The sequence below is a fragment of the Nomascus leucogenys genome, chromosome 14, assembly GCF_006542625.1.
Source record: "Nomascus leucogenys isolate Asia chromosome 14, Asia_NLE_v1, whole genome shotgun sequence".
NCBI lineage: Eukaryota > Metazoa > Chordata > Mammalia > Primates > Hylobatidae > Nomascus > Nomascus leucogenys.
The window spans coordinates 89,280,141-89,304,966 of NC_044394.1; the positions used below are offsets into that span (position 1 = coordinate 89,280,141).

The following is a 24,826-nucleotide window of genomic DNA, read 5'->3' on the forward strand; positions in this document are numbered from 1 at the left end:
CAGCCACACCTGGCCCCTCGCCTCAACCACAGTCAGAACGTGGAGCAGGAGGTTTTATTGTAAAGAGGCCGATTGTACAGAGCAAAGATTGTTCTGACACGGGGGGGCTGGGGGGCAGGACCCAGAGGCCAGAGCTGGGGGAGGGATGAGGGGTGGCATCGCCCCATCCAGGCAGTGGGCAGGGCAGGGAGGACTAAACGGCTGCCCCCCAGTTCCCTTCCCTGCCCCTCATTACTGGGTAAGAGGGAGCCAGGCTATTTCCACGGACCCAGGAGAATACAGCAGGAGACCCTCACCACCCCACACCATGCCCCAAGGATACGGGAGGTGCCCCGGTCTGGCTTTTGAAGTCGGCCAGCTCCCAGCCTCCTCGAGGAGCAGCCGGGCCACACCTTTTTCCCCTGGAGCCTGGAACAGCTGGCTTTGGGTTAGGAGGCTGGAAGCACCCCCTCACCCTGCCCAGGCACCTCAAGGGACAGCCTGTGGTTCCCTGGTCAAACCCCTTAGGGCACAGTGACCCAGTGGCGTCTGCCTCTGGGGCTGGGTAGCACAGGAGTGGGTGGGCACTGAGGGGACAGCACTGAGCCAGGTCTTAAAGGGGGAGTCCGAGTGTTGGGGGCAGTGGTCTCTGGTGGGGGCGTAGCCCCGGAGATGGGGCTCCTGTGAGTCCAGCCTAGGGGTTGAGGGGGATCGGAGCCGGTCCACATTGTCCTGGCCACAGGGGTCTCTAGGGCCTGACACTCAGGGCCACTCTGCCTGTTCCAGGCCCTGATCGTGGTAATTTAAAGCTCAGAATGGTGGATGGGGGAAGCCTCAGGGACCACGGCCCTGCCTTCCCGTAGACTGAGCCCCTCGCCGGCTTCATCCTCACACCCGCTGTATCTCAAACAGCTTCACGTCGGTGTCGTACCAGACAGGGGGGTCCACATTCCTGTGGAGGAAATGGGGTTACCCAGGTGCTGGGGCACCTTGCAGACAAGGCACCAGGAGGAGCTGGGCGGCAGGAATGGCCAAGCCAACCCTTTCCATCCCGATGTCCCACCCTGGGCAGCGGGTGCCACCCTCAACCAGACAAGGCCGCCTTAGTTGGCTGTCTTGACATGAAGTCCACAATGGGTGGTGGGGCCCAGAGCTGAGGTCCCTGTTGAGCCCCGCTGGGCAGGCTCTCAGGCAGACCCCACCCCAACCCCCGGGGCCCACCTCAGATAGATGACGCCCCACATGTAGGTGCGGAACCACATGGCAGTGCCCGAGTTGGCCTGGTACTTGCGGATGAGGATGGGGTGGGGCACGGGCAGCAGCCCCACCAGGGTGCCATGCTGCAGGAACCGCAGGATCTCAGACTCATCCGTCAGGCCCCTGCGGGGAGAGGGGTGTCTCCAGCACACTCACGTGGTCCAGGGGAGCACGGGGCTCCCCCTGGCCCCCCAGGACCCATGTTTCCCATCACACGCCTACCTAAGCCTAGGCTGGCCCCGCCCAGAGCCCACCTGCCCACACCCCGGCCCCGCCCACAACCCCCGGCCCTGCCGGCGCCCGACTCACTTGTCAATGCAGATCTTCTCCACCTGCGGAACCAGCACCTGCAGCAGCCTCATGATGGTCTGTAGCGGCAGCTTTGACTTCCAGGAGAGGACCTGGCGAGGGACGGGGTTCCCGGGGCTGAGAAAGCAGCCCCCGGAGGCTGCGGGGCAAGCCTGACCCTGACCCGGAACCACAGGCTCCCCAAGGCAGAAAGTACCCGTGCTCCCTGCAGCACGAGCCTGGCACCAAGCGGGACCCGGGAACAGTTAATCCTTATTGATGGCAAGCGCCATGGCCCCGCGTTAAGCCGGGGCTGTGCCACGTGCCTCTCGGGAGACTGTCGCCTTCAGCCCTCACAACAGCGTGGTCGGGCAGGGACGGTAATTATCCCTGCCCCAGAGCAACTTGCGTGATCTCAGGAGACACAGGGCGTGGGGATGAGATTCAGGGGAGGAAGTCGGAAAGTGATTTATTAAGGAAGAGAGCACTGTGGGCACCTGGAGCTTAATCCTGCTGGGGACTCGCAACAATGTAGACAGAGGAAGCAACCCAGCCAGAGAGGCTGAACACGTGGGATGTCACCAGCCGGAAGGACCCACCCAGAGCCAGGCTTCTATGCTAGGGTCCTTTGATTCGAACACATTGCCATCCTCACTGAGCTTCCCTGGGCCAGGGAGCCTCAACCCAGCTCCCACCCCAGTACCATCTGCCCAAACCCCAGCCCCCGCTCGCCTGGCACAGGGTCCCTCACCCACTCTGGTGTTGGGCTCCACTGCCCACTGGCTGATGAGCTGGATGGTCGCCGCTGCTCCCTCCATGCCTGGCTGGGCTCCTGGCCCCCAGAAAGGAACAGGGGTGAGAGATGGCGGGGGTGGTTGAGGGGTGGAGTTGGGGGGCAATGAGCCCTCTCCACTGGCAGCTGGAAATCCCACAAAGGGGAAGGCCCAGCCCGGCAGCCTTTGCCCCAGGCCCTAGGCCCAGCCCAACCTAGTGACAGGTTTAAGGCCAGCTCAGATAAGGCGGAGGGATGAGAAGTCTGAAGGCCAAGGGCTTCGCCGGGACCAGTAAACAAGGGAGGGATCTGTGAAAGGCCACCACCCCCAAGGGAGTCAGCAGCGCTGACCCTAATGCCCTGGGCACTGGGTACCTGCCCCTCTGCTGCAGGTGACCCCAGAGTGCCCCGGCCCAGCCCCCACTGCAGAGGCCAGGGAGGAAGGGAAGGGCCAGCCACGCCTGGCTCCAGGAGTCCCCGTCACCCACCCCCTTGGCCGGGCTGCCATCCTCCGAGCTCTGCTGGGGCTCAGGCTCCAGGGACCGCAAGGTGCCATCCTCTGACACCTGGGACTTCTCAGTCAGCTTGTCAATGCCTGGGCAGGGCACAGGTGGGAGTGAGGACCCCCTTCCACGGTGTCCCTTCTAGCCCTTCCTCCACCCACTTTTTTATTTTTATTTGTTTTACTCCTGCTTCCCTCTGGAACCTCCACCAGCTCTAGAGGCAGCGTCTGATCACTGCAACGCCCTCTCCTGTAACCATCCCTCCAGAGTCTACACTTGCCCTGAGGCTCTGCCCCCAACACCAAGCTACACATGCTAAGCCCACCCAGCACCCTCCCCCCATCCCTGTTGCCCAGCCCCATCCCCTCAGCTTCCATACATAAGCCATGCTCTTTGCCAGAGATGGGGGTGACACCCCGAGACCATGTCTGTCCCCCAGCCACACCGGTATCCACACTCCTGTCCCATCCACTAGCACCAGACCTGGAGTAGCCACCAGGCTGGTCTTGAGGGTGCCTGGCTCTGCAGGGGCAGCGGGGCGGGAGCCCTCCATGGAGGTGCCCTCCTGGGAGCCGGTGCGAGACAAGGGCTCGGGTGTCCGCCGGCGCCGCTGCAGGGCCTTGTGAATGGTGGGCGGGTCCACGGGCAGGTTGGCCAGCTGGTGGAAGACGCTGCGCTTGCGGATGATGGCGTAGACCAGGTTGGAGTTGCCTGTGGGCAGGGAGCATGCCTCGCCTCAGGGAGGCCCCCTCCAGCTCCCCCCGTCCAATCTGGGTGGGCTTTCTGGAAGGGGGAGTTTGGAGGACAGGAGGGTGTCTGCCCATGGGGTTGGAGATGAGGGAGCCCAAGAGAGGGTGCTGGGGCAGGTCTGGCACCGGCTGTGTGTGCCCACTATGGCTATCCCAGAATGTTAGGCCTGAGCACCTCACAACACCCCCACCCCAATGCCTTCAAGTTCCTTCCACAACCCAGCACTAAACGGCTAACACCTGGCAAAAAGGGCAGGCCCCAGCATGGCAGTGTCCACGTCAGGCCAGCTGTTAAATATTCTGACTCTCCCCCTCCAAGCAAGGTGGCCAGGAGAAGTCACAGAGGATCCGTCCATCCCCCAACGCTGACTTCTCCCAGCTCTCAGGCCCCAGTCCCCATCTCTGGTCCTGCCTCATGCCATACTCTTCACTTTCAGTTCCACATCCCACCCCAGGGCCTTTGCACGTGCTGTCTCTTGCCCCACCTTACCCCTATTTCTCCCTCAGAGATCACTGCAAATTTGTCCGACTTTGGAAATAGCAATGATAAAAACTGATCATTTTTAAGTTGCCAGGCACTGTGCTAAGTGCCTTCTGGGGATTATTTTGCCCAATCTTCCCAACACCTTCTGAGACCGGGACCCCTAGAACCATTGTTATGAGCACCTTACAGATGAAGGAACTGAGGCTCGGAGAGGTCAGGTGACGTGCCCCGGTCACAGGGCTAATGAGTGGCAAGGCTTGAAGTGACAGCAGGCAACCGGGTGTCTGTGACACTGGGCAGACGGGCTGCTAAGATACCCATCAGGGTCTTACTACTCTGTACTTTCCTTTCATCACATTTCAGGCCAGATGTGGTGGCTCATGCCTGTTATCCCAGCACTTTGGGAGGCCAAGGCAGACAGATTGCTTGTTTCTACTAAAAATACAAAAAATTAGCTAGGTATGGTGGGGGGTGCCTGTAATCCCAGCTACTTGGGAGGCTGAGACAAGAGAATTGCATGAACCTCGGAGACAGATGTTGCAGTGAGCCAAGATCGCGCCACTGCACTCCAGCCTGGGCGACAGAGTGAGATGCCGTCGGAAAAAAAAAAAAAAAAATCAGATGCCCATCATCTGTTTGAAGCCTCCTTCCCTGCCTCCATCCCCAGCTGTGAGCTCCACAGGGCAAGAAGCAAAGCTTTGTTCCCCACTGTATCCCCTGCACCCAGGTACACTATAGATGCTCAATAAATGTACACTGAATGAATGAACCGGGGGCAGAAGGCAAGCAGGCCAGCACCTCCCAGAGGCCACCTCCTGGGCTGTGCCCTCCTTATGTAGGAAGGAGGCCCACTGGCCACCCTGATCACCAGAGCCTCAGGCTGGTGCCTCACCATCAAACTGGTACTGGATAATGTTGTTGAAGACCTCCAGGAGGAAGAAGACCAGGTGGTGGTTCTGGGCAGCAGAGAAGAGGAACCAGGCGGTGGAGAAGGCCTCCAGCAGGTGCAGCAACTTGTTGGCGGTCACCATGGACAGGCTCTTGAGGTAGGGGGACACTGTAGGGGAGGGGTCAGCTCACTCCTGGGCCCCCCACCCAAGCCATCCCTGGGCCAGGGTGGAACGACAGGCTCCTGCTCCCAATCCCTCCCTGCCCCCTGCAGAGCCAGGAAGACCAAGGCCCAAGAGGCTGAATCCACACTGGCCATACTGTGTGCAGAGTCCTGGGAGGCAGTTAGGCCCCACCCTCACCCCTCGACCATGAGGACAGCTGTCCTGCTTACAAAGCCATACACATCCCACCCATGCCAGTCCCCCCCAATACCACGAGGGAGGCAGGACACAGACAAGATCATCCCCATTTTACAGATAGGGAAACTGAGGCTCAGAGAAGGTTGTAAACTTGGCCAAAGTTCCCCAGTAATGAAATGATCGGGCAAGGATACAAATTCAAGACTTTAAATCTTTCTAGAACGTCAAGCTGCCACGTCACTAGAGATGTATTTTGGGGCCCAACCCTGGGGGCACGCCCAGCCTGAAGTTCCATGCTGATCTGAACACTTCCTTGTCTTGTGTCATTTTCCCTCACTAGGCTGAGGGCTCCACAGGGCAGGGACCGGGCCTGTCTTGGTCACAAATGTGTTCTCGGAACCAGCTCAGTTAAGATTTGTGAGATGGAGCCAGAGAGTGAACCAGGAGGGGAAGGGACAGTCCTGGCCCCAAAGCTCACAGCCCAGCTAGAGGCCTCTACCACCCCACACTACCCACCCTGCAGTCTAAGCCAGACCACAGACAGACAAGCCACCCCTAGCCACGACCATCCTCTCCAAAAGATGTTCACATTGAAGGCATTTTGCCCCAGCCCATGGCCACCTGCCTTGCTGGGTCCTGAACCCCAGGGAGCCTGGGTCCTTTTGCTTCCTCTCCCCAGCAGCTGTGTGCAGTTCTTGCTGGGTGGGGGTAGGGGCTGGACAGGGAGGACAGAGGCAGAAAGGGTGGGGCTTCCACATCCCCATCCTATGTGACTACAATTGTCCAAACCTGCACTGCCCAATACAGTGGACATCAGCCATGTGTGGCCATTTCGTGCTTGAAATACAGCTAGTCCTAACACGTGTGCTGCACATATGAAACACACAAGAGGCCAGACACAGTGGCTCACACCTATATAATCCCAGCACTTTGGGACGCTGAGGCAGGAGGATCGTTTGAGCTCAGGAGTTCAAGACAAGCCTGGGAAACATAGTGAGATCCCATCACTATAATTAGAAATAAAATGAAATATGGCCGGGTGTGGTGGTTCACGCCTGTAACCCCAGCGCTTTGGGAGGCCAAGGCAGGCAGACTGCTTGAGGCCAGGACTTCAAGACCAGCCTGGCCAACATGGCAAAACCCTGCCTCTACTAAAAATACAAAAAATAAAATAAAATAAAATAAAATTAGCCAGGTATGGTGGCACATGCTGTGATCCCAGCCACTTGGGAGGCTGAGGCATGAGAATCACTTGAACTTGGGAGGTTGCAGTGAATGGAGATTGTGCCACTGCACTCCAGCCTGGGCAACAGAGAGTGAGACTCTGTCTTAAAAATAAAAAATAAAATAAAATAAATAAATAAAGTAAAAATGTTATCGGACTACCAATGGCTCCCACAAACTGGTCTAAACTCCTTCAGATGTCAAAAAAAATTGTTAAAATTAAAAAAAAAAAAAAAAAAGGCCAGGCTCATGCCTGTAATCCCAGCACTTTGGGAGGCTGAGGTGGGCATATCATCTGAGGTCAGGAGTTCAAGACCAGCCTGGACAACATGGCAAAACCCCATCTCTATTAAAGATACAAAAATTAGCCAGGTGTGGTGGCACACACCTGTAATCCCACCTACTCAGGAGGCTGAGGCATGAGAATCACTTGAACCCAGGGGGCGGAGGTTGCAGTGAGCTGAGATGGTGCCACTGCACTCCAGCCTGGGTGACAAGACTGAGTGTGAGAAGGGAATATTAAATATCTCATTAGTAATTTTCATATCGGCTACATGTTGAGATGGTGATAGATAAAACATATTATTAAATTGTTGTCACCCTTTTTTTTTAATGTGGCTTCTATGAAGGGTACACAAGTTTGCGTTCTTTCTGTGGGCTGGAGGGGCTTGCAAGCCGGAGCAGGTGGCAGGTTGGCCTGTGGCCTGACACCACCTGGTGGTGAGCGCAGGGAGTGCAAGCTCCGGGCCCCTACCGTTGACCACGATGGTGAGCAGGCAGTCGAAGAGGGGCTGCAGCCGCTGGTGCCCGCTGGTGATGATCTTGTGGAACACCTGTGCCAGGAGGGACAGGGGCACCGTGAGGTCCCCACTGCCTCCAGACTCAGCCAAGAGGACACCGCCCCTGCACCTCCTGGGCCCAGCCGCACAAGCCCCCTCACCACAATGAGCAGGTCGGCGTGGGTCCCCGTGAAGACTGGGATGTCCATGGGCACGCGGATCGAGTAGGGCTTGTTCAGCCGCACCCCGAAGTTCCGCTCCCCGCTCAGAAGCAGCAAGATGAAGACGCCAATGTGCATCAGGCCCACCCGAGCTGCGGCAGGTGGCGTGGGAGGGGTCACTCAGGTGGGAGGGGGAAGGAGGGGCCCAGGCAGGGACCATTTTGGGGGCCTCCCTCCTGGGAGGTCAGAGTGCCAGGCCTGAGCTCCTGGGAGGCAGGGCAGAGGGCCAGCCCTCCGCCTCGCTGCCAGGAAAGCCCCCAGCATCCCACCCCACCCTGGTCTTACACTGATCGGCCCGGGCATCGTTGAGGAAGAAGAGGATGGGGACAAGGATGTCTAGGACGTCGCTGCTCTTCAGCACGAAGAAGAGGAATTTCTAGGGGTGCGGGGAGGGGCCAAGTGGGCTGAGTTCGAGGGAGGGGCAGCTCTGCCCCACCCCCCTCAGTCTGACACTGTCCCTGCCCCTGGGCTATTGGGGCAGCTGCTCTCCATCTCCCTGCAGGGCCCCTCGAGGCTGGCCCACCTTGTTGAAGTCGCAGAGCTTCCAGAAGAGAACTAGCAGCTCCTGGTGGAACTGGATCTTCTTGGTGGAGTTAGGCAGGTAGGTCTGGAGCAGGGGGTTGGACAGCAGCCGGGCTATACCCTTGAGGATGAACTGGAAGTCCTGGGGGTGAGGACAGAGCAGGGGGTCTGTCCAGCCCAATCCCTGCAGCTCCAGCTTCCCAGCCCAGGCCCCCAACAAATGCCCCCTCCATCCCCCAGAGCCAGATCCCACCTCCAGAGCCAGAGGGCCCAGATGCTATCAGCCATAGCTGTCCTGGGGCAACGCCTCAGGACATGGAGTCCCTCATAGGCGCGGACAGCCCTGGTGCCTCCAGCAGACTGCAGACTCTCTGTCCTCGGGCTGTGTGCCCCCTGAGCAAGGCTGCTGCCCTCAGTGAACTCCCACACATGCACGCCCTCAGCCTCGTCCCTGCCCACCTTGGACTCACGGTTGACAGGTTCCATCCTTCTACCCCTCCCCAAAATACTCCATCACCCCATCACACTCGAGAAGCATTCCACTGTTCTGTCATTTACTGAGGCCTGCCACCAGCTGGGGTGAGAAGGCAGCTAGGGTCCTGTGTTTTAGCTGCAGAAGTTAGAACTCTGGGAGTTCAAGCACCTTCCCACCAAGATCACAAGACGCATGAACTGGAACTGCCTGGCCTGAAGCCCTTGTCTACTGTCATTCCCCTCTCTCCCCACCACCTCTGAAATGACATCAGCTGCCTCCTCCTAGAAGCCTTCCCAGTTACCTCTACCCAGGTGAGGCCATCAGCCCTTCCTGCATCTTGAAACCCTCGCAGTCCTGCCACTATTTCACCTGGGGTGGCCCCAGCCCACAGAGAGCATGGTTCCTTCGTGGAGGGTTCAGGATCCCCCATATCCCTGTCTCACTTGCATTCCCCCGCACCCTGCAAAGCCACTGTGGGGACTGGACTTGCCTCTTCACGATGGATGCGGGACAGGTAGTTCACAAACAGGTTCTCAGGGCCTGGAGGCTGCCAAGAGGAGAAGCCCCTGGTGAGCAGGCGCCCTCCCCACAACCCGCGGCCCTGGCAGCTATCCCTTCCACGCTCCCATCCTTACATCGGAATCATCCATGGCGGTACCAGTGGTGGTGCCGTCCACAGTGGGGCTGGCACTGCTGGCACTGTCGTGGTCCAAAGTGACAATGAGCACCTGGGCAGCCTCCTCCACCAGGGGTTCCCGGTAGTCAGAGAAGAGCAGGTGGTTGTAGGGGATCCCGTAGCCCACAGGGTCATAGGCACACACGGTGTTGAGGAGGGAGGTGAAGAGGGGCAGGGCATGTCTGCAGCAGGAGAGGGGACAAGGCTGCAGAGGCTCCACTGGGGCCCGGCCCCCTGGCCACACCTCTCTGGCCACATGAGAAGGTCAGCCTCATTCAACAAGCATTTTAGCGCCAGGCCAGGGAGTGGCTTGGAAAGAGTGGGTGGGGGAAGCCCAGAGCCATGATTAGGACACATTCATACCCCTTAGGGTCTTAAGGGGCAGATACCCTCCCTCGGGGCCTCAGAGATGGGATTGGAGGCCCGTGGAGAAGGTGGGCTTCCCCTCAGGGAGCAGAGCCCAGGCTCAGCCAACCAGCTCCCAGGCCAAAGAATGACTCCACTCAGACTCAAGAGATGTCAGGGTTCAAGCTGCTCATCTTACAGATGAGGAAGCTGAGACCCAGAGAGGTTAAGTGAGGGACAAAGGGTGGCAGTTTGCCTGATAAGGCTGGTGAGAAAGAAAACTCTGGCCAGCCTCTGACCGTGGCTAGTGGAGGGGGTCGCCTGGCTCCCTTCTCTTCTGGAGTAGGGTGGAAGGTTGAACAGAAGGCTAGGAAACCTGAATAAGGTGTGTCACGTAGGGACCAGAGTCTGGAAGGCGGAGGTTGACCACCACCTGCCGGGCACAGACCCTATGCGGCCAACACAGCTCCCAGTGGGAGCTACCTGCTCAGATACTCAACCCTGCCACGTGGCACATGTGACACCCTCCCCCTACCCCGTGCTCACGTGTCCCCCACAGTCCATGAGTGCCCCATGTGGGCTGGGCCTCCCTGCCCTTCTGGGTATTTGTCACGCACACACCCCAACCCGGTCTCTAAGCTGCAGAGTCCCACACAGCAGCCTCAAGCCACAAGAGGCTGTCGAGCCCTTGGAATGTGGCTGATCGGAACCGAGACCTGCTATAAGTGCAAAATACACACTGGATTTTGAAAACTTAGTATGAAAAGGGGGGTGTCAAACAGCTCAATAATGTTGTATACTGATTCCATGTTAAATGCTAAAGTTTGGGGTATATTGGGTCATATGAAATATATTAATTAATTTTATTTATTTATTTATTTTTTAATGGAGTTTCACTCTGTCACCCAGGCTGGAGTGCAATGGCGCGATCTCGGCTCACTATAACTTCCGCCTCTCGGGTTCAAGTGATTTTCGTGCCTCAGCCTCCCGAGTAGCTGGGATTACAGGCGCCCGCCACCAGACCCAGCTAATTTTTGTATTTTTAGTAGAGACAGGGTTTCACCATGTTGGCCAGGCTGGTCTCAAACTCCTGAGCTCAGGTGATCTGCCCACGTGGGCCTCCCAAAGTGCTGGGATTACAGGTGTGAGCCACCGCGCCTGGCCCAATTTTACTTTTTAACTTTTTTAATTTTAAAACTGCACTCGTGGTTTGCATCCTATTTCTACTGGACAGGCGGCTGTTGATGGAGGACCCAGGGACGGATCACTGAGGGGCCCCCAGATTCTGTCCTGTCGAGGACTCCAAGAAGAGACTGAAGGGGCTGGTGTAAGGTGTGGCTGGTAAGTTAAAGTTCATTACCACCAGGGGGCAGCACCTCCCCTCAAACGAGACCCAGGGCTGGCGAATGGACTCAGCTCTGGGTTGCCTGGAGTAAGAGGGAAGAGACGGCAGAAAGGACAGGGGCTCTCACCTGTTCTCCGTGGAACAAAAGAATTGAACCCATGGGTTGGTGCTGCCACTTTCCGGAGCTGGGGGCAGGTACATGGCCTCGGAGAAGCATGTCAGCAGCAGTTTCAGCAGCTCCATCCTTAGCGGGGGAAGGGGGAGGGCACCTTGGGATCCCAGTCCCCTCTTGGAGGTGCCGCCCACCCAGCCCAGCGCCCCAGCCCAGGTCAATGGAAGGAAGTGACCCCCGTTGACCCCTGTAAGGTCAAGGTCGGGTCACAGGTTAGGACAGTCTTCTGGGGAGACCCCATGGGCTCTCTCTGAGCTGTGCAGGGGTCCGGCCCGGGGTCCAGCTGCATCGAGGGCTCTGGGCCTGGGCAAAGCTCACCGGTTCATATCGTGGATGTAGTTAGGCTGGGGGGAGTGAGCGAAGCCCACACCAGCCTCCCAGATGTATTCACAGCTGTCCAGGGAGTGGACGTCCTCCGCCGCATCCTGGGGACAGGGCCAGGAGGAGGCCAGGTTAGGAGGTCAAGAGGTGAACAGCAGCCTGGGTCAGAACCCAGCCACGACGAGCCTCGCACAGTTCCATGGGGCAGAGACCCCCAATTCTCCTAAAGACAGGTCCTCAAAATGGCCCGGCCCTCATGCACAAGGGCAGGAGTGAAAGCTCATTTCTCTTCCATCTCACACTGGTTCTTTCACTTGCTCAGTCCAGTTTGGGACAGGGAGAGAGGGAGGGAGGGGCAGGGGATTGGGTGCCCCGGGTCTGGGGGTGCGCAGAGAACATTCAAGGTGAAGTCCATGCCACCATAGGAAGCAAGAGGGCCAGGCCTCCTGTGTCTCAGCCCCGCACCCCTGGGTAGGCAAAGACAATGGGTGTCTGTGCCCAGCCATCCAAACGCAACAGGCAGGGCCAGCCCCAGCTGGCTTCCCTCCAGCTGTACCAGCCGCCACCCAGGCCTACACGTGCCAGGCAGCTCAGCTCTCCTGGAGCCCCCCGGCCCCCAGTGCAATCCGCCCAAGGGAACTTCAACTGGGCTGGCCCCAACACAGGACCAGAGCCTGCTCGGCCTGGGGGTGTGGGCTGGGGGACACTCACCACAGTGCTCCTCCGGTGGCTCTGGACCGTGAAGTCCGGGCAGAAGAGCAGGTCGGCAATGGCCAGGAGCAGGGACTCAGCCAGGGGCCTGGCATTCTCATCATCCTCTTCCTGCTGGGGACACAGCACCCACAGGCTGCCTCAGTGATAGCTGGCCAGGAAGAGGTGGCCCAGGGCTTGGGGGGTGGTGGGGGACAGGGGCTGAGCCCAGGCGGTCACCCCATGGGCAGAGGAATGAAGGGACAGGAAGTGGACTCCTGGTTGCCCCAAACCTCCCAAGGCAGAAGTGGGGCAGAGCAGCGAGCCGGGCCAGGAACAGCGAAGGAACCTCCCCTACTGACTGGAGGGGGCCCGGGCAGTGACCCCCAACATCAAGAGTCTCAGCCCTGCTAGGAATCGCTGTGTTGCATCCCTCGGCACCTCACCTGGAGATAAACCCAGGGCAGGTGTTGTGGGGGAGAGAGGACAGTATGGTCCCTCTCCGGACCTCAGAGGGCCCAGCTCCTCTGCCTCCACCTCTGCCCAGCGACCCCTGGCTCTCAGCTTCTCTCCATACCCTACTTCCTCCGGACTGTGGGCACAGAAACCCCCATGGGAGGGGAACTGAGGGCCCAAGGAGGTGGCGTTGAACACCATCCCTCAGCAGCACCCACTGGTCCCACCCCTGCACTTCCCAAATCCCAGAAGAGGCTTGGAGAAGCATGGCCGGCCCTGAAGGGCGCTCTCCCTGTGACACCAACTCTACCTCCCACCCAGCCCTGGCCAGGCCCACAGACCCCTCCTCGCCCTGCACCGGGCACTGTGGACCAGAAGAAGCCCCTCCAATCGGGGTCCTCAAAGATGTAGGGCAGCACACGGGTGAGTAGCCGGCTGCAGTTCAGGACGATCTGCTTCTCCTTCTCTGAGTGGCAGCCACTCTCGGCTCCCTGCACCAGCTTCTCAACGGCCTGTGGGGGCAGGCAGGAGCAGAGGGCAGGCTGGAAGGTGGGGAGAGGACCCTGGCACTTTGGGTCAGGGTGGGCACCCAGGCTGCAGAGGAGAAACAGTGGGGCCACAGGCAGAGGAGCCACCTGGAGTTGGGGTCGGCCAGCCTGGGGGGACTGGGACACAGGCCAGAGCAGCTTGGAGCATCAGGACAGCCAGGGCCCAGCTAGCCACTGGTTGGCTGAGGCCTTGCTAAGTGAGTCTCCCAGCCTCAGTTTCCCTATCTGTAAACTAGCGACACTGGCAGTACCCACCCCACAGAGGGAGCTAAATGAACTGATCTGTGGAAGGTGCTCAGTTAGATGTGGCCTGGAGGACTCCCCCATAAATGGCGGCTGCCATGGTCCCTCCGCCCAGCGAGGAGAACCACAGAGAGAGAAGTGGAAGAGCTGAGTGAGGCCACAGGGCTGCCTGCACCTGTGGGGCGGGAGGCCCTGGATGTGCCTGCCTTCTCCTGCTGTGGGCTGGGAGGGTGGAAGAGTGGCAGCGAGGGACTGGGCAGCCCTCACCTTGTAGCACAGGGTGGCCAAGTTGGAGGGTGACTCTTCCCGCACGGCCCGGATCTCTGCTGCCGGCACCAGTGCAAACACATCCTGCACCGAGGTAGCTGTGTCTGCCCAGAACTGGTCCCAAAAGGCATCATCGGTGGCTTCCACAGGCTGTGGGGGGACCAAGGGTCCAGAGTTATACAACTCCTGGCCAGAGGGCCCACAGTTTGCCCAACTTGTGGCCAGGAGAGACCCTGAGAGGGAAGCCAGAGTCCCCCTACCTGCTGGGGTCCCAGAGCCTTCCCACATGGGTGGGGGACATCCTTCAGCCACCACAACCCCTGGACAGCACAGTCAGGCTGGAGACACCAGGCGTGCATGGTCGGTGTCAGCTAGGCACAGAGTCAGCCAAAGCCCAACACCGCCCCTGAGGAGGTGTGTGACCCTGGTTAAGTCACCATCCTCCCCTGGCAAAGCAGGCTGACCTCCCTACCTGGGCACAGCCCCAGGCCACACCATTAGGTCAAATGCCCGGGGATCCAGGTCAAGACCGTGCCCTCTCTCCATGGGAAGAAGACAAAGGCGGCTTGTACTCTGTTTCCAGTCACCCACAATGCCTGCCACAGGCCTCCAGCCTCTGCCCTCTCACAGCACACCCAAAACAGCTGCCACATCTGGTGAATTCACCTCTGCGGCTCTCTGACCCCAACACGCCCCTCTCAGCGCCCACCTCCAGGGCTGCAACTCAGGCTGTCCTCGCCAGGGCTCCCACCTGCAAATCCACCTCCTTCAACCCTGCCTCTATGCTGCTGCCAACCCATGCACCAAGGTGGCATCCTGCATGCACCATAGCACTGCTGCCACAGGCACTGCTTCCTCACCCAGAGCCCTTCAGGGGCTCCCCACTGCCTCCCGGGACAAGTCCAAACCTCAGCCCAGCACTCAGCCAAGATCTCACAGAAACATGCCTTACATGGCCGAGCGCGGTGGCTTACGCCTGTAATCCCAGCACTTTGAGAGGCCGAGGCAGGCGGATCACAAGGTCAGGAGATCGAGACCAACCTGGCTAACACGGTGAAACCCCGTCTCTACCAAAAATACAAAAAAATTAGCCAGGCGTGGTGGCAGGCGCCTGTAGTCCCAGCTACTCGGCTGAGGCAGGAGAATGGCATGAACCCAGGAGGCGGATCTTGCAGTGAGCCAAGATCTCGCCACTGCACTCCAGCCTGGGCAACAGAGAGAGACTCCGTCTCAAAAAAAAAAAGAAAGAAACATGCCGTACACACGTGCACACAGACACACATGCATACACACGTGTATGTCATACATACACATACCTGCATTTACTATTCCAGGACTCCACCCTGCCATCTCTTCTCTTTACCTTCACCCAAGCTGTTCTCTCTTCCCCTCTTCCCCTTTTCCCCACAACAATGCATTCCAAAATCCATTCCCACGGAGGCAACAGGCCTTAAAAACACACATGCCCAGCCAGGCACAGTGGCTCATGCCTGTAATCCCAGCACTTTGGGAGGCTGAGGTGGGTGGATCACCTGATCAGGAGTTCGAGACCAGCCTGGCCAACATGGTGAAACCCTGTCTCTACTAAAAATACAAAAATTAGCAGGGCATGGTGGCAGGCGCCTGTAATCCCAGCTACTCGGGAAGCTGAGGCTGGAGAATCACTTGAACCCAGGAGGCAGAGGTTGCAGTGAGCCAAGATCATGCCACTGCACTCCAGCCCGGGCAACAAGAGCAAAACCCCATCTCAAAAAAAAAAAAGTACACAAGATATAAAACTTCCTCTAGGATGCTCACAATTCATGTTAAATTATAAATGAATAAAAGACTGGAAGAGTCTGGGTGAGGTGGCTCACGCCTGTAATCCCAACACTTTGGGAGGCTGAGGCGGGTGGATCACGAGGTCAGGAGTTCAAGACCAGCCTGGCCAAGATGGTGAAACCCCATCCGTACTAAAAATACTAAAACTAGCTGGGCATGGTGACGGGTGTCTGTAATCCCAGCTACTCAGGAGGCTGAGGCAGAGAATTGCTTGAACCCAGGAGGCGGAGGTCGCAGTGAGCCGAGATCACGCCACTGCATTCCAGCCTGGGTGACAGAGCGAGACTCTGTCTCAAAAAAAAAAAAAAAAAAGACTAGAAGAAAATGAACCAGAATGTTTGTAGCAACTCTCTCTCTGGGTGGTTTTATGTTTTTCTTTATGTTTTTCTATAAGAGCACGTTACTATTTTTTTTCCTTTTGAATGTTCATCTGTTAAGGGACCAGAGTGTCCAAGGCACGTGCACCTCCTCGGGCCCATCCCTTTACGGCTCCTTCTGAGTGTCACTTCCTGCAAGACACCTTCCTGCTTTCTCCAACACAGCTTTTTTCCTTCTCTGAAATCCTACGGCCAATAAAACCTGAGATCCCTGCTACCACCACAAGTCTGCACTTCATACACGTTACTTTATCTTCAGAAAAAAATATATATCTTATTTAAAAATAATTCTGGGGCCGGGTGTGGTGCTGGGATTACATGTCTGTAATCCCAGCACTTTGGGAGGCCAAGGTGGGAGAATTGCTTGAGCCCAGGAGTTCAAGACCAGCCTGGGCAACATGGCTTTTGTAGAGACCCTATCTCTACAAAAAATAAAAACAAATTCACCAGGTGGGCCTGCCCAACCTCTAAGGAGGCTGAGCTGGGAGGATCCCGTAAGCCCAGAAGGTCAAGGCTGCAGTGAGCTGTGATGGCACCACTGCATTCAAGCCCGGGCAACAGAGCAAGACTCTGTCTCAAAAAAGTAATAATGGCCAGGCGAAGTGGCTCACACCTGTAATCCCAGCACTTAGGGAGGCCAAGGCAGACGGATCACGAGGTCAGGAGTTCGAGACCACCCCGGCCAATGTGGTGAAACCCCGTCTCTACTAAAAATACAAAAATTAGATGGGTGTATGGCCAGGTGCGGTGGCTCAAGCCTGTAATCCCAGCACTTTGGGAGGCCGACGCAGGCGGATCACAAGGTCAGGAGATCGAGACCATCCTGGCTAACATGGTGAAACCCCATCTCTACTAAAAATACAAAAAAAATTAGCCGGGCGTGATGGCAGGCGCCTGTAGTCCCAGCTACGCGGGAGGCTGAGGCAGGAGAATGGCATGAACCCGGGAGGCGGAGCTTGCAGTGAGCCGAGATCGTGCCACTGTACTCCAGCCTGGGCGACAGAGCAAGACTCCGTCTCAAAAAAAAAAAAAAAAAAAGAAAAAATTAGATGGGTGTGGTGGTGCATGCCAGTAGTCCCAGCTACTCAGGAGGCTGAGGCAGAAGAATCACTTGAACTTGGGAGGCAAAGGTTGCAGTGAGCCAAGATCACACCGCTGCACTCCAGCCTGGGTGACAGAGCGAGACTCCATTTCAAAAATAATAATAATAATAGGCCAGGCGCGGTGGCTCACGCCTGTAATTCCAGCACTTTGGGAGGCCGAGGTGGGTGGATCACAAGGTCAGGAGTTTGAGACCAGCCTGGCCAATATGGTGAAACCCCTCTTTACTAAAAATACAAAAATTAGCTGGGCACGGTGGCTCACACCTGTAATCCCAACACTTTGGGAGGCTGACGCAGATGGATTGCTTGGGCCCAGGAGTTTGAGACCAGCCTGAACAACATGGCATAGAAATACCATCTCTACAAAAAAAAAAATCAAAAAAAATTAGCTGGGCATGGTGGCACACACCTGTCATGTCAGCTACTTGGGAGGCTGAGGTGGGAGGACTGCCTAAGCCCAGGGAGGTTGAAGCTGCAGTGAACCAGGATCGTACCACGGCACTCCAGCCTCGGTGACAGAGTGGCTCACATCTGTAATCCCAGTGCTTTGGGAGGCTGAGGCGGGAGGATCACTTGAGCCCAGAAGTTGGAGACCAGCCTGGGTAACATAGTGAGACCCTATCACTACAAAAAAAAAAAAGAAAAGAAAAAATTAGCCATGTGTAGTGGCACACACCTGTAGTCCCAGCCACTCAGGAGTCTGAGGCAGGAAGCTTGCTTGAGCCCAGGAGTTCAAGGCTGCAGTGAGCTATGATTGTGCCAATGTACTCCAGCGTGCATGACTGAGTGAGACCCTGTCCCTAAATATTTAATAATAATAATTCTGTTCTCTGAAGCTACTTCTAAGAAGCCTCCCAGAGCCCCAGGCTTGCTTGCTCCCACCTGGGAACCTCCAGCCCCACCCCTCCCCCCACCCTGCGTAGTTCCTGCCACCACAGTCCGAGTGCACGTGCCTTGAAGCCCCATCAGTCCCTGACCTTGCCGGTAAAGCATATGGCAGATATTCAGCCAATATTTGTTCCACTGAAGCTGCGCTCAGTCCTGGGGACCCCTTCAGCCTGGCCACAGAGCAGGGCTGAGCACCAGTGGAACTCTCCAAACTCAGAGTTGGGGTCACATGCCTCACCAAGGTCCAGGCATACCCCAGCCCACTCCCAGAGCAAACACCCCCACCCCACCCCAGGGAGCTGCAGGGTAACATGTGGCCATGACTCTCAGTCCCAGAACTGGTAGAGCGAGTTCTTCACTGGGGGAGAGGAACAAAGGCTAAAGGAGGGCCCTGGGGCTGGGGTTTGCTGGCCCTTGGGCCCTCAGCCAGAACAGCCCTCTGGCACTCCCTGGAGTGCAAGAACATGGCACCCCAGTCTGGGTGGCTTGGAGCCAGGGTGGGGTAAGGAAGGACATCCCAGGAAACCCACAGAGCCATCTGGGAGTGCCTCTGGGAAGCTGCCATCCCTGACACTTTTCCCACCTCCCAGGTAGCTACTACCCCCTTCAAAGGGCAGAAACTAAGCACAAGCGGGCATGACCTCATCAGGCGGCGTCACCGGGGGACTAAATCCAGAATGAAGGAAGAGACTTAATAGCCCATTCTGGAAGCAGAGGAGAGACCCCAGCCATGACAGATCCCAGCCTTGAACTTTAGCAACAGGACTTTGCCTCCCTGTTTCCTCAGCTTGGGCCTCCTCTCCTGGTCCCACTGTGGCTCGGACATTTGGATTTGGTGACCACCTGCCCAGGCCAAGCTGATACTACAGGCATTAGGGTCATTGAGGCCCCTTAGGCTTCTAATGGGAGAGACATGGCTCAGCGCCTGCCTCAATGACCCCAGTTGGCCTCCACCCAGCTCAAGGAAGCTTCTAATATCTGATCTTTTTTTTTTTTTTTTTTTTTTTTTTTTTTTTTGAGACGGATCTTGCTCTGTGCCCAGCTGGAGTGCAGTGGCGATCTCGCTCTGACTGCTCCGGTTACGCATTTCCTGCTCAGCCTCCGTAGCTGGATACGGCGCCCCCACACCCGGCTAATTTTTTTTTTTTTTAGTAGGTTTCACTGTTTAGCCAGGATGGTCTCATCTCCTGCCTCGTATCCCCCCTCGCCTCCAAGTCTGGATTCGCTTGCCCCGCCCCCTTTTTTTTTTTTTTGAGACCCAGTCTTGCTCTGTGGCCCACGCTGGAGTGCAGTGGCGCAATCTCGGCTCACTGCAAGCTCTGCCTCCGGGTTCACGCCATTCTCCTGCCTCAGCCTCCTCAGTAGCTGGGATTACAGGTGCCCGCCACCAGGCCCGGCTAATTTTTTCGTATTTTTTAGTAGAGACGGGGTTTCACCGTGTTAGCCGGGATGGTCTCGATCTCCTGACCTTGTGATCCGCCCGCCTCAGCCTCCCAAAGTGCTGGGATTACAGGCATGAGCCACCGCACCCGGCCAATATCTGATCTTTGAAGGAAGTGTTTTTTCTGGAGGTAGGCAGGCCCCTGCTGCTAGGGTCACAGAAACTGAGCTATCCTGTGAAAAACCAGGTATTCTTCTCTCCTTATTCTTTTTCTCTTGTTTGTTTTTGAGTCAGGGTCTTGCTCCGTTGCCCAGACTGGAGTGCAGTGGCACAATCATAGCTCACTGTAACCTCGAACTCCTGGGCTCAAGCAATCCTCCCATCTCAGCCTCCGAGTTGCTGGTACGACAGGGGCACCCCACCCAGCCCAGCTAATTTATTTTTATTTTTTTATTTTTTAGAGATAGGGTCTTGCTGTGTTGCCCAGGCTGGTCTCAAACTCCTGGGCTCAAGCAATCCTTCTGCCTCCACCTCCCAAAGTGCTGGGATTACAGCCATGAGCCACCACGCCTGGCCAAAATCAGATTTTTTTTTTTTTTTTTTTTTTTTTTTGAGGCAGAGTTTCGCTCTTGTTGCCCAAGCTAGAGGCATGATCTCAGCTCACCGCAACCTCCGCCTCCTGGGGTCAAGCGATTCTCCTGGCTCAGCCTCCCGAGTAGCTGGGAATACAGGCATGTGCCACCACGCCCGGCTAATTTTTGTATTTTTAGTAGAGATGGGGTTTCCCCATGTTGGTCAGGCTGGTCTCAAACTCCCAACCTCAGGTGATCCGCCCACCTCAGCCTCCCAAAGTGCTGGGATTACAGGCATGAGACACCACACCCGGCCCAAAATCAGATATTCTTAACCCAGCTTTTCCAGGGCCCTGCTCAGTCAGACCAGACCCCCACTCAGACCTGGGGGAGCAGTTGTATCTTTTGACTCTCAGGGTGTGCAAGGGGAAGGTCCCCTGGTACTCGAGCCTGCTAAGCCTGCTCTGGAGGACTGTGTCACCATGCATTCCCATGCACATACATGTATACACATGTAAACATGCACCCACCAGGTTCATCTGGCCTGCAGCAGAGAATTCCAAACAGGCAGGATCTGGGAGAGGGTTCCAGGTCTGGGAATGTCTCCCTCCAGAGCCCCACCTACTATGAGGAAGGGCCAGGAAACAGCCAAAGTGGCTGGCTCTCAGGACCAGGGTCAGGCCCGACCCAGGACTGGACCGTGGGGCAGGAAGAAAACAGGATGCACGGCAGGAAGGCGAGGAAGGTGGAGCAGCAGGGACACAGGCCCAGGCCACAGGAAAAGGTGCTAGTTCTGCCTGTCTACTGCCCAAGCCACACCCTGTAAGAGCCTGGAACCACATATCATCCTATGGACAACTGGCCTGAATCTCCTTGGGGACTCCAAGTGGTAAGATCAGTGATGATCATCTGGGTTCTGATCCTCACACCCAAGCTACCCAAGTCAGGTCAGTTACACACAGTCCAAGGCTTCAGCCACTGAGGGCATCTCCCCCCGGGCAGCCCAGGCCCCTGCCCGCCTACAGGACTCAGTGCTCTCCGGAAGGCTGGTCTGATCTGCAGCCTATCCAGGTTCTATTCCAAGCCTACTCAGTGTCCTCAGCTGGGAAACAGAACAGCACCATCTCAAGTGGCCCATCATAGGGCTGTAGCCAGGGAAAGACAGAGGGACACAGTATTTTGGGGAAAAGGCCTGAGCAGGTAGGAATCTAGGCCACTCCAGAGCCTTTGGTACCCTGCCGAGCTGGCCCCACTGGCCTGGCAAAGTACCCCAGCTGCCGAGCCCACAGCGCAATCCTCCAACAAGGTGTTTCTTCCCCAGGCAGGTAAACACGGGAGCCTCCCTTCCTCCCTGCCTCCCCGCTCCTCTCCCTGCAGCCCTACACTGAGGGGCTAGCCCACTTGCCACCTTCCCTGCCACCCACAGAACGAAAACCCCATCCTAAAAAAGCCAACCTCCAGAACGACCCAGGGGCCGTGGGGAGTGGAGAGAAGTGCGGTCTGGTTTCTATCAAGAACCTTTCAGCCGAGGTTGGACTATCCAGAGGCCCTGGGCATTTGCTGCGCACTTGACCCTTCCAGAGTTGGGAAAGGGGTGAGGGAGCAAGGTCTGGCCCCTGGAGCTGTGACCAGCTGGCTGTGGGAGCTGGCTTCCTCCATCCCACTCTAACCTCCAGCAGCAAGAGAGAGCCCTGGAGAGCAGGAGGTGAGGGGCCAGGAAAGAGGAAGTTCCCAGATGGCAGCAGGTCCTGAGTCCCCTGAAAATGGGGGACCTGCGGAGTCAAGGCTGAGCATCTCTGTGGCCACAGTGGCCTGGTTCAAAACGCCAGGAGAGAAGGGGTGGGCAGAGAAGCAGTCTTGCTGGGGCCAGGTGGTATAAGGAGGTGGCCATTGGGCCACTTGTGGACTCACGGGAGAGTTATGAGCATGGACTAGGCTGGAGGGTCCCTAGGCCCCTCACCAGCTGACTGAGGGCCATCCTGCGGGTCCCCATCCCTAAGCCAGAGAACAGAGCACACAGGCTAACAGCCTTTCCCTCGCAGGGCCTCAAGGAAAGGCCCCTGGAGAGGTCCCCAGCTGGGAGGCTGTGCTCAGTAGGCCTGGGGACAGGGCCCCTCGCCAGGCTGCCTCTCTGCCCGCCACTCTTTGCCTGTTCCCAGGAAGACCTGGGCCTTCCCTGCCCACGGGCATCAACCAGGGCCCAGCGAGGCCGCTGCCGCGCACACCAGCTGTTTCTCCTACCCCGGCGGACGCCAGCCAGGCTTTGTTTGCATTGAGTCAACCAGGACTGTGCGTCCGGGACCCGCGGGCAACGAGGGGCAGGGAGGGGAGCGGACGGTGGATGGGTGGGTGGGGGCGGCGGGAGGCTGGGGATGCGAGGCTGGGGTCGCCGCGGGGCGGGACAGGGGGCGGACAGCTGTGTCGCCGGTTCGGGGAGTAGGCACACGTCAGCCTAAGGTGGCAGCAGCGGCTTCGGGGAGAGGGGTGTTCTCAGGAGAGGAGGCTGAGGGTGGGAGACTAGGGCCAGGGGATGGAGCTTCGAGGTACAGGCCGCGGGGTCCCGTTCCGGCGCTGGCCTTGGCGTCACGCTCGGGACCCGCCCGTCCCCCCATCTCCCGGCGAGCCAAGTTCGCGTACCCCCGGCCCTGCCCAGCCCCCAGCCCCGCAGGTGGATGGGGAGGCCGGGGACCCTGTGGCGCACCTGCGTCTTGGTGGTGAGCTGGATCACCGCCTTCCGGAAGTTCAGCTTGGAGTCGGTCGACCCCATGTCTCTGGAGCCCGCTCCGGCCCGGCCCCCGCCCAGACTCCAGCCCGGCTCCGGCTTCGGCTCCGGCTTCAGCTCCGGCTCCAGCTCCGCGGCCCCCGCGGCCCTCGCAGGAGACAAGCGGCGCGCCCCGCCCCTGGCCCGCGTCGGCCCCGCCCCTCGCGGCACCGCCCCGAACGGCCCCGCCCCCGCGTGGCTCCGCCCCCTGCACCTGCCGCGCCCGCCGCCGAAGACCCGCGGAGTCCACGGTTCCAGCCCAGCGCCGCCTCACGCCGGGTGCCTCCTCAGCTCCCACCCGGAGCCTCGGCGCTCTTCCTTCTACGTCGGAGCATTGTACCCGCCTCCGCTGCTGCCACGCAGTCCCCAGGGCCCAAAACCCTCCTCGCAGCTCGTCCCCCGCCCCGGTCCTCACCCTTCATCCCTGCTCCTGCCCCGGGCCCACGTCTCAGCTGGCCCTCTCCATCCCACTTTTCTCCTTCTCAGTCTGTTTTTCCCATTCACGTTTTCTGAGCATCCACTCTCTTGGTTCCCCTTTTTCTGACCTGTCAAACCCACGTGTTCAGACAGTCCCGCAGGCCCTCGGTTATGAGCGAGAGAGGCGCTGACTCAGTTTCCCTACTCGAAGAAAGCAGCTCCTCGCCTTGATGAGAGCGAGAGTCCCTCGCGGTCCCGACCCCTCTCTAGCCACCAGATTCCCAGAGAATCCTTTGAGATTCATCCATTTCAACAAATGTGCTGAGGGTCTGGTATTTGCCAACTCTGTGTCAGGGACGGGGCGCAGCGGACATAAGTCGTACAGTCTGCTCTTTATGGGCGAGCAGCTAAGGAGAGGGATAAGGAAAGAAGTGGCCAGGGTACAGCCAAGTAAGGCTGTAATAGAGGCAGATTAATCATCAAAACAAGGTCGGGTGCGGTGGCTAACGCCTGTAATCCCAGCACTTTGGGAGGCCGAGGCAGGCAGATCACGAGGTCAGGAGTTCGAGACCAGCCTGGCCAACATGGTGAAGCCCCGTTTCTACTAAAAATACAAAAATTAGCTGGGCGTAGTGGCGTACGCCTGTAATCCCAGCTACTCTGGAGGCTGAAGTAGAAGAATTGCTTAAACCTGGGAGGCAAAGGTTGCAGTGAGCCGAGATCGCGCCACTGCACTCCAGCCTGGGCGACAGAGCAAGACTCCATCTCGGGGGAAAAAAACAAAACAAAACGACGATGACGATATCTCTAATAGCTACCTCTGAGATATTATTTTATCCCCATTTTACACTTGGGGAAAATGAGGCTTAAAGCATTTACTTGCCCAAAGCCACACAGGTAGTAAGGAGCTCATCCAAATGAGGCTGCGCTTTTTCCACAACATCATTTTGCAAGCTATGTCTGGAAGCTTCTGGAAATCTTGGATGCTTTTTTATTTTTTATTTTTTGAGATGGGGTTTCGCTCTGTCGCCCGCCCAGGCTGGAGTGCAGTGGCACAATCTCAGCTCACTGCAACCTCCACCTCCTGGGTTCAAGCAATTCTCTTGCCTCAGCCTCTCGAGTAGCAGGGACTACAGGGGCCCGCCACCACCCCCGGCTAATTTTTTTGTATTTTTATTAGAGACAGGGTTTCACCATGTTGTCCAGGCTGGTCTTGAACTCCTGACCTCAAATGATCTGCCTGCCTCGGCCTCCCAAAGTGCTGGGATCACAGGTGTGAGCCACCATGCCCAGCCCTATTATTTATTTATTTATTTATTTATTTATTTATTTATTTATTCATTCATGCATTCATTTTACAGACGAGGTTTCACTCTGCTGCCCAGGCTGGAGTGCAGGGGTGCAATCATAGCTCATTGCAGCCTCGAATGCTGGGGCTCAGGCAATCCTCCTGCTTCAGCCTGCTGAGTAGTTAGGACTACAGGTGCACACCACCATGCCCAGCTAATCCTTTTTTTCATTTTTTGTATAGACAGGATCTTGCTACATTGCCCAAGCTAATCCCCAACTCCCGGCCTCAAGGGATCCTCCCACCTCAGCCTCCCAAAGTGCTGGGATTACCGATGTAAGCCACCATGCCTGGCCCCTAGATGCTTCAAAAGGATGTGACATTCACTTAAAGAGGAATTCTACAAGTGAAAAATGAGGGGCGCGCCATCTGGGAGCAAAAGTGTGGCAGGGTGGAGCGGGTGTGGAGGGAAAGAGGAGTGCGAAGGGTGTCGCCATTTCACTGAACAAACAAACTCCATAGAGCAATCATAGGGTAGCTCTAGCCTTTCTCCAGAGGTGGGTTTTCCCCGCCCTGGGCAAAATCCTTGGCAGGTTTCATGGCTTTTCTAATCATTCCAAGATAATGAATGAATAGTTCCTTTATTTGGCAT

General features: G+C 57.4%; 1 protein-coding gene across 3 annotated transcripts in view; it reads right to left on the reverse strand.

Moving 5' to 3' along the window:
• Positions 1 to 39: 39 nt before the first annotated feature.
• Positions 40 to 24,826, reverse strand: part of HID1 (HID1 domain containing) — a 28,194-nt gene continuing 3,407 nt past the window's right edge. Inside the window, exons 1-19 of one of the 3 annotated variants that reach the window (XM_030827375.1) lie at positions 22,684 to 22,801; positions 13,567 to 13,716; positions 12,850 to 13,020; positions 12,074 to 12,187; positions 11,360 to 11,466; positions 10,997 to 11,113; positions 9,139 to 9,361; positions 8,994 to 9,050; positions 8,030 to 8,170; positions 7,792 to 7,882; positions 7,447 to 7,598; positions 7,261 to 7,339; positions 4,925 to 5,089; positions 3,283 to 3,510; positions 2,785 to 2,891; positions 2,276 to 2,356; positions 1,546 to 1,637; positions 1,201 to 1,359; positions 40 to 931 (exon numbers count right to left, since the gene is read on the reverse strand). In XM_030827375.1, the coding sequence (XP_030683235.1) occupies positions 868 to 931; positions 1,201 to 1,359; positions 1,546 to 1,637; positions 2,276 to 2,356; positions 2,785 to 2,891; positions 3,283 to 3,510; positions 4,925 to 5,089; positions 7,261 to 7,339; positions 7,447 to 7,598; positions 7,792 to 7,882; positions 8,030 to 8,170; positions 8,994 to 9,050; positions 9,139 to 9,361; positions 10,997 to 11,113; positions 11,360 to 11,367 (1,764 nt within the window). In that variant the 5' untranslated portion in view covers positions 11,368 to 11,466; positions 12,074 to 12,187; positions 12,850 to 13,020; positions 13,567 to 13,716; positions 22,684 to 22,801 and the 3' untranslated portion in view covers positions 40 to 867. Of the gene's footprint in view, positions 932 to 1,200; positions 1,360 to 1,545; positions 1,638 to 2,275; positions 2,357 to 2,784; positions 2,892 to 3,282; positions 3,511 to 4,924; positions 5,090 to 7,260; positions 7,340 to 7,446; positions 7,599 to 7,791; positions 7,883 to 8,029; positions 8,171 to 8,993; positions 9,051 to 9,138; positions 9,362 to 10,996; positions 11,114 to 11,359; positions 11,467 to 12,073; positions 12,188 to 12,849; positions 13,021 to 13,566; positions 13,717 to 22,409; positions 22,626 to 22,683; positions 22,802 to 24,826 lie in introns of those variants that run through there. The other 2 variants (XM_030827374.1, XM_030827376.1) reach the window with 2 other exon arrangements.